Source organism: Siphateles boraxobius, unplaced genomic scaffold (genome assembly GCF_051911475.1).
Source record: "Siphateles boraxobius isolate OS27281-9 unplaced genomic scaffold, OSU_SipBor_1 100, whole genome shotgun sequence".
NCBI lineage: Eukaryota > Metazoa > Chordata > Actinopteri > Cypriniformes > Leuciscidae > Siphateles > Siphateles boraxobius.
The window spans coordinates 5,027,172-5,041,623 of NW_027508701.1; the positions used below are offsets into that span (position 1 = coordinate 5,027,172).

At 44.4% G+C, this 14,452-nt stretch overlaps 1 protein-coding gene across 2 annotated transcripts in view; it reads left to right on the forward strand.

Annotated features, from left to right (window-relative positions):
• The first annotated feature begins 582 nt into the window (after positions 1-582).
• Positions 583-14,452, forward strand: part of LOC143747152 (mitogen-activated protein kinase kinase kinase kinase 4-like) — a 129,946-nt gene continuing 116,076 nt past the window's right edge. For both annotated transcript variants that reach the window (XM_077239661.1, XM_077239671.1), the window contains exons 1-2: positions 583-839; positions 1,132-1,197. In XM_077239661.1, the coding sequence (XP_077095776.1) occupies positions 783-839; positions 1,132-1,197 (123 nt within the window). In that variant the 5' untranslated portion in view covers positions 583-782. The remainder of the gene's footprint in view (positions 840-1,131; positions 1,198-14,452) is intronic.

Consider the following 14,452-nt stretch of genomic DNA (forward strand, 5'->3'; position numbering starts at 1 on the left):
TTCTTTCATTTAAGACAGGTTTTGTATTTATTTTTTAAACTGATTGATCGTAGGCCTCACTGATTTGAGGATAAAGGTCATCTCTGTGAAAAAGAAAGCCTGTAATACTCAAAATAGTTTGTTTGTACATTATTTTTGCAAGTCCACATGTACGTATGTAAACATGAACATGATGAACACAATCCTGAACACTAATTGTTGCTATGATTTTCGACTCCCCCATTCATTTTCAATGGGCAGTCATTTTTGACCAATATAAACTCAGTCAGACCAATCACATCAGACTGACCAATCAGAACAGAGCAGACGAGCCCAGAGTAGGCATGTGGAAAGGAGTTTAGAGTTTAGAGAAAAAAAACATTTTCATAAAAACCTATTCCCTTATATGGTTCATTAGCTGAGAGCTTTGTCTGTATTTATATCTATTTATAATAAAGTATTATTAAATATCATTGTCCCTTATCTCAAGAATCAGTGATAAATACAGTCTACAGTATAGGCTACATAGTGTTTTCTTCGTCTGTGTGCTAGAATAGCCCCTTCCCTCGCTGTCTCCACCCCCTCGGTGTCTCTGCCCACTCCGTCATATACTGACCTAGACTCTTCATCATCATCATCATCCTCATCCTCAGCGCGAACAATAGAGGACCGCGGAGGGCCTGCGCTGCTCTCTCAGGATTATCGCAGAAATATAACGATGATCGACAGCGTCGAACGGACACGACACGACTGAAGAACGGAATACACACAGCTCCGTTTATATCTTTACAATTTTGTGAAAGATGGCGAACGACTCGCCCGCTAAGAGCCTGGTGGACATAGACCTCGCCTCTCTGCGCGTGAGTGCTCTTCTCACACACTTACTCCACACACACTCGGTCTCCGACAGGCCTCGTGCATCAGTTGTGTGTCGGTGAGCTCGAGAGTCGTGCTCGACCTGTGTTTTACTCTAATGCTCGTTGTTACAGTGTTGCCCTTTGTTCGGCGCGCGCTGTTCTCGTGTAAAGCGATAATGACGGCAGCGGAGCGACACAATCTTGAGCTCATCGGCTCTGACACACACAGTCATACGTGTTATAATCATAAAGTTTCTCTTATTAACCGATGTGGTGGTCATTTGTGTGATTTCAGGACCCTGCTGGCATTTTTGAGCTGGTGGAAGTGGTCGGCAATGGCACCTATGGACAAGTATACAAGGTCGGTCTCGGTTGATTCTTACAATATTTACATTGATCTTTACATGACCTTCGAAACTGCTCGATCACTGTTTTACATGAGTATAAAATGAATGTTAAAGACGAGTTTTCTCACGTCAGCCCTGATGGGTGTGATCTGCTGCGCATGCGCATGCGCACTCAATGCGACAAACATGACATTGATTATAAACTAGCTTTGAAGCAGCAGAACGCCAGTGTTTCCCTCAGTTCATAATGAGTCCCGATAAGAAGAAGAACAGCACTTGATCTGTGCATCAGCGCGTTATTACTGTACTGATGCTGTATCTGCCATGTGGGATGAAAGAAGAACTGGCACTTATTCCAGCATCGCTATTCTGCCTCATATTTTGATTGATTTTTTTTTGCAAAAATAAAAAATAAAATACCCCCCCAAAATAACTGGTATAGTTAATAACAGGATGACATTCACATCACTAGGGATTCACAGCATTATGGGGTGATAAAGGCTTAAACGTTGATTATGGGCACGAGAGATGGATATTTTTGTTCAGAATAACCTACCTCTGCTTTTTTAAACATTGGTTTTGTTTTTAAAGTAATTTGATGACTTTGTATGTGATATTCAGTTTAATTTAAGATTAGGAATATCACTAGGTTATTAATGCAGTGCTGTTAGTGCTAGTCCACCTCAAAGTGAAAAATGTGTAATTTACTCGTCGTTCCAAACCCATACGACTCTCCTTCATCTTCAACACACAATCAATTATGTTTTTAATGAAACCTGAGAGATTCTTGTCTCCATGAAGTCCATGCAACCGGAATCTGCAAGATAGCACCTTTGGGACTGGTTTCACAGACAGGTTTAGATTAAGCCAGGATTAGGGCTTTTTAATTTGGACACTTAAGTAGCTTATATAAACGTGCCTTAGAAAAATCCATTACAGCTGTGAATCTGAAGACAAAACAATGGCACTTTAGAAGACCCAAATTTATGTTTTGTAAGATTCCCCTCTCTGTTAAACATGTTTTATTGGACTGTCCTGGGTATAATACTAGAATGCTCTTTTATGAAGTTATTTGAGGGGACTTATTTAGTAAGATTATGCCTCAAAGGGTTAGGATGTTAAAAAAACAAACCTACAAAAGTAGTCAAACACAAATAATGTTTTTATCATGGCAGCGTCTGAACCGTGAGGCCTCGAGTGTGTTCATCGTTATGTTCAGTGATGATCAAGCTAGTACACTAGGGTTAGTGCCCTGTACACTACACTGCTGTCTGTGTTTCATGAGTTTGTGAAAGTGTGCAGCGATACTGTTTGAAACCGTATACAACCCGACTTCATTATGTCAGATGTTAAATTCAGCGAGCGACCCCAGCTATCATCCATGAAGTCCATCATCATACGGTTGAACATAAGTGTGTAAAACGCTGACCACTGTTGTCGGATCAGACGGTGGCAGTTGTGGGTCGGTGAGTCGACACAATGGCCAGTTCAAGTCTTGCAGTCGGTACTCTACATCAGGTGTGTGTGTGTGTGTGTGTGTGTGTGTGTGTGTGTGTGTGGGGTTAGAGAACCACTGTCCTAGCAGACACAGTGTTTGCCTCGAGTGAACTTCTACAGTCCAGAAAGACAGCGCGTGTGAACAGTGTCTGGATCTGTGCATCATAAAGAGACAGCAGCCTAATATTCCTGCCGTCTGTGTTTTTAACGTTAATCAAACTACAAAAGGCAAGGAAAACACTCACAGCTCTGGATTGAATAGCTTTTAACTTTAATAAGGATTAATGTTTAATTTATACAGTCAAATATGTAATGTTATTTTACATGTCATTACTTTATTCAATTTCTGTTCCTGAAAACGAATGTTAGACCTAACTGAAAAATCTTTGCTCTATTTTAATTATGTGTTCTTATTTTCTTTATTCGTCCATGTTTTCCCTGAACACCGCACATCCCGACCCGAGAGCAGTCTCAGCCGATGTGTGAATAAAGCCTGACACCACAGGGACTTCTGGGACTGCTTATATTCTGGGATATTTCTAAATGCGTACTGTATGTCTTATTCAGACAGAAATGGCTCGTCACTGTCCAACTGAAGCTTCTGCAATCTAAAGAAATCAGCAGTGCTCGAAGTGGGGCGGTACTCACCGGTACACATATCGGCACTTCTACATTTTACTCTTAAGCGTACCTGCACTTTTTCTTGCGCACCGCTACTTCTCGCATGTAGCCGGTACTCGACCACTGACAGAAAAAGCGCCAGTGTCACGCCCGTTGATATACTTCGTTTGCAGTGCGTATGCAGTGCGTATTTTTCCGTACCCATGTTAACAGGTTCGAGCTTTCACACAGCACGCGCATGCGGTCCGTCAATGCACTCCTGGTGCTGTGTGTATACAGCAGTGCAGAGATCGTTCCCAGTCTATGTGTGTATACAGCAGTGCAGAGATCGTTCCCAGTCTATGTGCGTATACAGCAGTGTAGAGATCGTTCCCAGTCTATGTGTGTATACAGCAGTGTAGAGATCGTTCCCAGTCTATGTGTGTATACAGCAGTGCAGAGATCGTTCCCAGTCTATGTGTGTATACAGCAGTGTAGAGATCGTTCCCAGTCTATGTGTGTATACAGCAGTGCAGAGATCGTTCCCAGTCTATGTGTGTATACAGCAGTGCAGAGATCGTTCCCAGTCTATGTGTGTATACAGCAGTGCAGAGATCGTTCCCAGTCTATGTGTGTATACAGCAGTGTAGAGATCGTTCCCAGTCTATGTGTGTATACAGCAGTGCAGAGATCGTTCCCAGTCTATGTGTGTATACAGCAGTGCAGAGATCGTTCCCAGTCTGTGTGTGTATACAGCAGTGCAGAGATCGTTCCCAGTCTGTGTGTGTATACAGCAGTGTAGAGATCGTTCCCAGTCTATGTGTGTATACAGCAGTGCAGAGATCGTTCCCAGTCTGTGTGTGTATACAGCAGTGCAGAGATCGTTCCCAGTCTGTGTGTGTATACAGCAGTGCAGAGATCGTTCCCAGTCTATGTGTGTATACAGCAGTGTAGAGATCGTTCCCAGTCTATGTGTGTATACAGCAGTGCAGAGATCGTTCCCAGTCTATGTGCGTATACAGCAGTGCAGAGATCGTTCCCAGTCTGTGTGTGTATACAGCAGTGCAGAGATCGTTCCCAGTCTATGTGTGTATACAGCAGTGCAGAGATCGTTCCCAGTCTATGTGTGTATACAGCAGTGCAGAGATCGTTCCCAGTGTATGTGTGTATACAGCAGTGCAGAGATCGTTCCCAGTCTATGTGTGTATACAGCAGTGTAGAGATCGTTCCCAGTGTATGTGTGTATACAGCAGTGCAGAGATCGTTCCCAGTCTATGTGTGTATACAGCAGTGCAGAGATCGTTCCCAGTCTATGTGTGTATACAGCAGTGTAGAGATCGTTCCCAGTGTATGTGTGTATACAGCAGTGCAGAGATCGTTCCCAGTCTATGTGTGTATACAGCAGTGTAGAGATCGTTCCCAGTCTATGTGTGTATACAGCAGTGCAGAGATCGTTCCCAGTGTATGTGTGTATACAGCAGTGCAGAGATCGTTCCCAGTCTATGTGCGTATACAGCAGTGCAGAGATCGTTCCCAGTCTATGTGTGTATACAGCAGTGCAGAGATCGTTCCCAGTCTATGTGCGTATACAGCAGTGCAGAGATCGTTCCCAGTCTATGTGTGTATACAGCAGTGCAGAGATCGTTCCCAGTCTGTGTGTGTATACAGCAGTGCAGAGATCGTTCCCAGTCTATGTGTGTATACAGCAGTGCAGAGATCGTTCCCAGTGTATGTGTGTATACAGCAGTGCAGAGATCGTTCCCAGTCTATGTGTGTATACAGCAGTGCAGAGATCGTTCCCAGTCTATGTGTGTATACAGCAGTGCAGAGATCGTTCCCAGTCTATGTGTGTATACAGCAGTGCAGAGATCGTTCCCAGTCTATGTGTGTATACAGCAGTGCAGAGATCGTTCCCAGTCTATGTGTGTATACAGCAGTGTAGAGATCGTTCCCAGTGTATGTGTGTATACAGCAGTGCAGAGATCGTTCCCAGTCTATGTGTGTATACAGCAGTGCAGAGATCGTTCCCAGTCTATGTGTGTATACAGCAGTGCAGAGATCGTTCCCAGTCTATGTGTGTATACAGCAGTGCAGAGATCGTTCCCAGTCTATGTGTGTATACAGCAGTGCAGAGATCGTTCCCAGTCTATGTGTGTATACAGCAGTGTAGAGATCGTTCCCAGTGTATGTGTGTATACAGCAGTGCAGAGATCGTTCCCAGTCTATGTGTGTATACAGCAGTGCAGAGATCGTTCCCAGTGTATGTGTGTATACAGCAGTGCAGAGATCGTTCCCAGTCTATGTGTGTATACAGCAGTGCAGAGATCGTTCCCAGTCTATGTGTGTATACAGCAGTGCAGAGATCGTTCCCAGTCTATGTGTGTATACAGCAGTGCAGAGATCGTTCCCAGTCTATGTGTGTATACAGCAGTGCAGAGATCGTTCCCAGTGTATGTGTGTATACAGCAGTGTAGAGATCGTTCCCAGTCTATGTGTGTATACAGCAGTGCAGAGATCGTTCCCAGTCTATGTGTGTATACAGCAGTGTAGAGATCGTTCCCAGTCTATGTGTGTATACAGCAGTGCAGAGATCGTTCCCAGTGTATGTGTGTATACAGCAGTGCAGAGATCGTTCCCAGTCTATGTGCGTATACAGCAGTGCAGAGATCGTTCCCAGTCTGTGTGCGTATACAGCAGTGCAGAGATCGTTCCCAGTCTATGTGTGTATACAGCAGTGCAGAGATCGTTCCCAGTCTATGTGTGTATACAGCAGTGCAGAGATCGTTCCCAGTGTATGTGTGTATACAGCAGTGCAGAGATCGTTCCCAGTCTATGTGTGTATACAGCAGTGCAGAGATCGTTCCCAGTGTATGTGCGTATACAGCAGTGCAGAGATCGTTCCCAGTCTATGTGTGTATACAGCAGTGTAGAGATCGTTCCCAGTCTATGTGCGTATACAGCAGTGCAGAGATCGTTCCCAGTGTATGTGTGTATACAGCAGTGCAGAGATCGTTCCCAGTGTATGTGTGTATACAGCAGTGCAGAGATCGTTCCCAGTCTATGTGTGTATACAGCAGTGCAGAGATCGTTCCCAGTGTATGTGCGTATACAGCAGTGTAGAGATCGTTCCCAGTCTATGTGTGTATACAGCAGTGTAGAGATCGTTCCCAGTCTATGTGTGTATACAGCAGTGCAGAGATCGTTCCCACTCTATGTGTGTATACAGCAGTGTAGAGATCGTTCCCAGTCTATGTGCGTATACAGCAGTGCAGAGATCGTTCCCAGTGTATGTGTGTATACAGCAGTGCAGAGATCGTTCCCAGTCTATGTGCGTATACAGCAGTGCAGAGATCGTTCCCAGTCTATGTGCGTATACAGCAGTGCAGAGATCGTTCCCAGTGTATGTGTGTATACAGCAGTGCAGAGATCGTTCCCAGTCTATGTGTGTATACAGCAGTGCAGAGATCGTTCCCAGTCTATGTGTGTATACAGCAGTGCAGAGATCGTTCCCAGTCTATGTGTGTATACAGCAGTGCAGAGATCGTTCCCAGTCTATGTGTGTATACAGCAGTGCAGAGATCGTTCCCAGTCTATGTGTGTATACAGCAGTGCAGAGATCGTTCCCAGTCTATGTGTGTATACAGCAGTGCAGAGATCGTTCCCAGTCTATGTGTGTATACAGCAGTGTAGAGATCGTTCCCAGTCTATGTGCGTATACAGCAGTGCAGAGATCGTTCCCAGTGTATGTGTGTATACAGCAGTGCAGAGATCGTTCCCAGTCTATGTGTGTATACAGCAGTGCAGAGATCGTTCCCAGTCTATGTGTGTATACAGCAGTGCAGAGATCGTTCCCAGTCTATGTGCGTATACAGCAGTGCAGAGATCGTTCCCAGTCTATGTGCGTATACAGCAGTGCAGAGATCGTTCCCAGTGTATGTGTGTATACAGCAGTGCAGAGATCGTTCCCAGTCTATGTGTGTATACAGCAGTGCAGAGATCGTTCCCAGTGTATGTGCGTATACAGCAGTGCAGAGATCGTTCCCAGTGTATGTGTGTATACAGCAGTGCAGAGATCGTTCCCAGTCTATGTGTGTATACAGCAGTGCAGAGATCGTTCCCAGTCTATGTGTGTATACAGCAGTGCAGAGATCGTTCCCAGTGTATGTGTGTATACAGCAGTGCAGAGATCGTTCCCAGTCTATGTGTGTATACAGCAGTGTAGAGATCGTTCCCAGTCTATGTGTGTATACAGCAGTGCAGAGATCGTTCCCAGTGTATGTGTGTATACAGCAGTGCAGAGATCGTTCCCAGTCTATGTGTGTATACAGCAGTGTAGAGATCGTTCCCAGTGTATGTGCGTATACAGCAGTGTAGAGATCGTTCCCAGTGTATGTGTGTATACAGCAGTGTAGAGATCGTTCCCAGTCTATGTGTGTATACAGCAGTGCAGAGATCGTTCCCAGTGTATGTGTGTATACAGCAGTGTAGAGATCGTTCCCAGTCTATGTGTGTATACAGCAGTGCAGAGATCGTTCCCAGTCTATGTGTGTATACAGCAGTGCAGAGATCGTTCCCAGTGTATGTGTGTATACAGCAGTGCAGAGATCGTTCCCAGTCTATGTGTGTATACAGCAGTGTAGAGATCGTTCCCAGTCTATGTGTGTATACAGCAGTGCAGAGATCGTTCCCAGTGTATGTGTGTATACAGCAGTGCAGAGATCGTTCCCAGTCTATGTGTGTATACAGCAGTGTAGAGATCGTTCCCAGTCTATGTGTGTATACAGCAGTGCAGAGATCGTTCCCAGTGTATTTCTGCTGTGCTGCACGCGGTGAATTAAAGTGACAGCTCATGGTTCGTGGACAAAACACAGATTGACATGAAAATATAATAATCTCACCATAAATGCATTTAATTAAATAAAATTGAATAATCTAAATGTATTTTTGGACTTGCAGACTTTGAGGAGTTCCGTTTTCGCACACACGCACGACTTGTTTTAATACATTTATGTTGTTAATAAATAACAACAAGTTTTGTTATAAGTTTTGTTTTTCACTGTAGAAATCTCAAATGTCATGATTTGCCAATCCAAGAGAGTACCGGCACCTTTCGTTTCCCACTTCAAGCACTGGAAATAAGTGTTGGAATCTGAGCCTGAAGCAGCAGATTGTGCAGACGACACACATTCCCAGAAACATTCATCACTAAAACTCTGGCTGAATGAGTAATAGATCAACAACTCAAAGCAATCATTTGAATTGATTTGATTCAAAATCAAATCATTTCGGCAAAAATGCCAAAGAAATTAATAAAAATGCCCCAAACTCAGGGGCAATAAAGCAATGGCCTTAAAGCCGCCATGATTTAAAGTGTGGACCGTGGCATTACATCTACTGTAGATTTGCTCATGTTGCGTCACATTTCTTTTTATGCTTGGTTTGCAGCGTTGAGCATTAACCAATCACACGTTTCTGTTGAGTTCATGAATGCAGGGGCCAATCAGAGGCTTGTGATTGGTCACCGTGGAGAATGATTGGTGCACACGCTCACTGACTGGATCCTGAATCTGTACCTCTCAGGAAAGATTGATTTTTCAGTGTAGAGCTCTTAGAGATTATAACAGGAGTTTTTAGTGAATTTCTGAAGGTGCGTCCCAATGTGCTTACTTGTACACTAATCTATGACGTTTTGTCAAGTCATATTTATTTTTATAGTGCTTTATAAAATACAGATAGTTTCAAAGCAGTTTTACAGAGATGATCAGGAAAATGATGATTCAGTGACGCGAACAGTAAACCAGCTGTAAAATCAAGATATTGTCATTGTTCAGTGCTGATTCAGTTCAGTGCTGATTCAGTTCAGTGCTGATTCAGTTCAGTGATGATTCAGTTCAGTGCTGATTCAGTTCAGTGCTGGTTCAGTTCAGTGCTGATTCAGTTCAGTGCTGATTCAGTTCAGTGCTGATTCAGTTCAGTGCTGATTCAGTTCAGTGCTGATTCAGTTCAGTGCTCATTCAGTTCAGTGATCATTCAGTTCAGTGCTCATTCAGTTCAGTGCTCATTCAGTTCAGTGCTCATTCAGTTCAGTGCTCATTCAGTTCAGTGCTCATTCAGTTCAGTGCTCATTCAGTTCAGTGCTCATTCAGTTCAGTGCTCATTCAGTTCAGTGCTCATTCAGTTCAGTGCTGATTCAGTTCAGTGCTGATTCAGTTCAGTGCTGATTCAGTTCAGTGATCATTCAGTTCAGTGCTGATTCAGTTCAGTGCTCATTCAGTTCAGTGCTCATTCAGTTCAGTGCTCATTCAGTTCAGTGCTCATTCAGTTCAGTGCTCATTCAGTTCAGTGCTCATTCAGTTCAGTGCTCATTCAGTTCAGTGCTCATTCAGTTCAGTGCTCATTCAGTTCAGTGCTCATTCAGTTCAGTGCTCATTCAGTTCAGTGCTCATTCAGTTCAGTGCTCATTCAGTTCAGTGCTCATTCAGTTCAGTGCTCATTCAGTTCAGTGCTCATTCAGTTCAGTGCTCATTCAGTTCAGTGCTCATTTAGTTCAGTGCTCATTCAGTTCAGTGCTGATTCAGTTCAGTGCTGATTCAGTTCAGTGCTGATTCAGTTCAGTGATCATTCAGTTCAGTGATCATTCAGTTCAGTGCTCATTCAGTTCAGTGCTCATTCAGTTCAGTGCTCATTCAGTTCAGTGCTCATTCAGTTCAGTGCTGATTCAGTTCAGTGCTCATTCAGTTCAGTGCTCATTCAGTTCAGTGCTCATTCAGTTCAGTGCTCATTCAGTTCAGTGCTCATTCAGTTCAGTGCTGATTCAGTTCAGTGCTCATTCAGTTCAGTGCTCATTCAGTTCAGTGCTCATTCAGTTCAGTGCTGATTCAGTTCAGTGCTGATTCAGTTCAGTGCTGATTCAGTTCAGTGATCATTCAGTTCAGTGATCATTCAGTTCAGTGCTCATTCAGTTCAGTGCTCATTCAGTTCAGTGCTCATTCAGTTCAGTGCTCATTCAGTTCAGTGCTGATTCAGTTCAGTGCTCATTCAGTTCAGTGCTCATTCAGTTCAGTGCTCATTCAGTTCAGTGCTCATTCAGTTCAGTGCTCATTCAGTTCAGTGCTCATTCAGTTCAGTGCTGATTCAGTTCAGTGCTCATTCAGTTCAGTGCTCATTCAGTTCAGTGCTCATTCAGTTCAGTGCTCATTCAGTTCAGTGCTCATTCAGTTCAGTGCTCATTCAGTTCAGTGCTCATTCAGTTCAGTGCTCATTCAGTTCAGTGCTCATTCAGTTCAGTGCTCATTCAGTTCAGTGCTCATTCAGTTCAGTGCTCATTCAGTTCAGTGCTCATTCAGTTCAGCTCATTCAGTTCAGTGCTCATTCAGTTCAGTGCTCATTCAGTTCAGTGCTCATTCAGTTCAGTGCTCATTCAGTTCAGTGCTCATTCAGTTCAGTGCTCATTCAGTTCAGTGCTCATTCAGTTCAGTGCTCATTCAGTTCAGTGCTCATTCAGTTCAGTGCTCATTCAGTTCAGTGCTCATTCAGTTCAGCTCATTCAGTTCAGTGCTCATTCAGTTCAGTGCTCATTCAGTTCAGTGATCATTCAGTTCAGTGATCATTCAGTTCAGTGATCATTCAGTTCAGTGATCATTCAGTTCAGTGCTCATTCAGTTCAGTGCTCATTCAGTTCAGTGCTCATTCAGTTCAGTGCTCATTCAGTTCAGTGCTCATTCAGTTCAGTGCTCATTCAGTTCAGCTCATTCAGTTCAGTGCTCATTCAGTTCAGTGCTCATTCAGTTCAGTGCTCATTCAGTTCAGTGCTCATTCAGTTCAGTGATCATTCAGTTCAGTGATCATTCAGTTCAGTGATCATTCAGTTCAGTGCTCATTCAGTTCAGTGCTCATTCAGTTCAGTGTGTGTGTTTGTGTCAGTCTAGTGTGTGTGTGTGTGTGTGTGTGTCAGTCCAGTGTGTGTGTCAGTCCAGTGTGTGTGTCAGTCCAGTGTGTGTGTCAGTCCAGTGTGTGTGTCAGTCCAGTGTGTGTGTCAGTCCAGTGTGTGTGTCAGTCCAGTGTGTGTGTCAGTCCAGTGTGTGTCAGTCCAGTGTGTGTGTCAGTCCAGTGTGTGTGTCAGTCCAGTGTGTGTGTCAGTCCAGTGTGTGTGTCAGTCCAGTGTGTGTGTCAGTCCAGTCACAGTGTGTGTGTCAGTCCAGTGTGTGAGTCAGTCCAGTGTGTGTGTGTGTGTGTCAGTCTAGTGAGTGTGTGTGAGTCAGTCCAGTGTGTGTGTGTGTGTGTGTCAGTCCAGTGTGTGTGTGTGTGTGTGTCAGTCCAGTGTGTGTGTGTGTGTGTCAGTCCAGTGTGTGTGTGTGTGTGTCAGTCCAGTGTGTGTGTGTGTGTGTGTGTGTCAGTCCAGTGTGTGTGTGTGTGTGTGTCAGTCCAGTGTGTGTGTGTGTGTGTGTCAGTCAAGTGAGTGTGTGTGTGTGTCAGTCAAGTGTGTGTGTGTGTGTCAGTCCAGTGTGTGAGAGTGTGTCAGTCCAGTGTGTGTGTGTGTGTGTGTGTCAGTCCAGTGAGTGTGTGTGTCAGTCTAGTGAGTGTGTGTGAGTCAGTCCAGTGAGTGTGTGTGTCAGTCTAGTGAGTGTGTGTGAGTCAGTCCAGTGAGTGTGTGTGTCAGTCTAGTGAGTGTGTGTGAGTCAGTCCAGTGAGTGTGTGTGTCAGTCCAGTGAGTGTGTGTGAGTCAGTCCAGTGTCTGTGTGTGTGTGTGTCAGTCCAGTGTGTGTGTGTGTGTCAGTCCAGTGTGTGTGTGTGTGTCAGTCCAGTGTGTGTGTGTGTGTGTGTGTGTGTGTCAGTCCAGTGTGTGTGTGTGTGTGTGTGTGAGCCCAATTTTTATCCACCCGCCCAAGCCCATTTTTTCCCCGCAAAATAGATTGCAAAACCGCCCAATATGCGCCGCTTAACTGGATGTCGCAGCAAGGGAAATGCTATTCAAGCATTGTTGGATAGGTATCGGATCATATTTTTTCTCCCCTCCGATCTCCAATCTAGCGTTCTGGGCCAGTATCGGCACGATACCGATGCTGTGGATCGGATCGGGACATCCTACTGAGTACTGATCCAATTCTAAAATAATAATAAAAAACAGTGCCGAATTGCCTAATAAACTGTATCTGTGCCTCACTGTGGGGAAGAGACTGTGATGATTCTGGAATTCAGAAAAGTGTTGAGAATCTAAATGGTAAACCTATTGTAGGTGATGAAAAAGTTCTTACTGAACCGGTTCTGGAGCGAATTGAAGCTGTGGATGAGATGAGGCTAGATGGACAGATGGAAAGTAGAGGAGGAGAATCTAAGGAAGTGGAGATGTGTTCCTCCTCCACGGGTCGTGTTGGGAATAGGGGTGTCACGATTCTCCAAATCCTCGATTCGATTAAATTTTCGATTCTAAGGTCACGGTTCGATTCGATTCTCGATTTTTACATTTACTTTCTTTAAAGCCGAAACCGGCCAATCAGGATGCTCTCTGTCTTACATGCGCTTCATGAGGCACACACACGCAAGGTCTCTCGCTCTCTCCCTCTCTCCCACTATACGGTTTGGAGCACAGTGTTTTCTGTCTCGCATGCGCGCTCTTGCTCGCTCGCTCTAGATTCCGGGAGATTTAACTAATTCGCGTGCATCAGGGAGCCGTTATCAATATGCGGGAGACTCCCGAGACTTCCGCGAGACTTGGGATGTCTGCAAACTGTGGCTTTTTTGAAGCGCGAACGTTGTCAACGTAACTCACTGGAAATCCAAAAACCGTCCACACCTGCGACTTCAATGAAAGAGGAGGGGGTTCAAGTTCTGTCGATGGGTCTCCTGCATCTGCAGTTGCCATGCTATCTTTTGAGCGGCTGTAGGTAAGTTAGAGGAGGTTGACCATAGACTCGCAGCACTTCAACACGCATGTTTTTCTCTGCTTGGCACGCCGACCGGACGCACATGGGGGCGTGGCAGCATCGACGATTCCATTTTTTAATTCTAAGTTCGAGATTGTGAATTAATTTCGATCGATTTCGATTAAAAATCTAAATCGTGACACCCTTAATTGGAAACTGGTAAGGAAATGGGTAATAAGGATGGTGATGATAGTGAGTGTTCAATCTGATCTCTCCGACGTATCTGATGTCTTGCAAAACTCCGGTGATCAAGTATATTCACTGGAAGAAATAAACAATTTCATGGATGAGACTTTGGAAAACCTGTTGATATAAGGGATTTTTTTTCTGATTGGAAAAAGTTTGAAACCTCAGTTCTTTACTGGCAGAAGAGGGTTGGGGAAGATGGGTTAAGTCAGAGAAAAAGATTCCCGTTAAAAAAGATCATTTCAAAGCTGAGAAAAGGAAAAAGTCATGCAAAGACGTAAATTCAATAAATTGAGCGTCAGCGTCAGTTCTGGCAGACCAAGTAGTCAAGATGCTGCTAACGCTATTGGCCAACAACACGGTCTCATCAGCGATCGGCTCAGCGATCTGCATTAGCGCACGTGCTGTTCATCTCCCCTCGCTGCTAATGATTACGCTCAAATCAGGGCGCCCTATTTAAACAGATTCAGTTCACTCCTAACTGCTTGTGCTCGCTCTCTGCGACCCACCACCTCCCCAGCTCCTCCTGGTCGTGTATAACGTGGCATTTGCTATTCTGACTTCGTTGCTGCTCTGTTCATATGGGGAATAGTTCTGCTCTCCCAGTGCTAAACTGTGAGCGCTCCCTAATGCTGTCAGAGGACTCCTAATCATTTCTATTGTCTTGTGTGTTCCTGACTTAAATGGACCTGACAGAATTGTGTTAAATGAGATGCACTTCACATTAGGTGACTTTACTTCTCTTTGTTTTCTGTCTGGTTCTTCTTTCTTTTAGTCTTCTCTTGGAGATTGAGCAAGAGAGCAGTGGTTGTAGAGGTGGGCAATATATCATTTGGACAATAATATCCAAATTGTTGTCTGGACGATATGCAAAATTGGGATATCGAATATTTCATAATTTATACAATCCGACCCCCCCAAACATGAAAAGAGCTGAAGGAAGAGAAAACAAATAACGCATACTATAACCTACTAAACAATTATATGTAGCGATTTTAATACTGTAGGGAAGGGATGCACCGAATGTTCGACAACCGAAATTATTAAAGTTGCCTGGATCCAG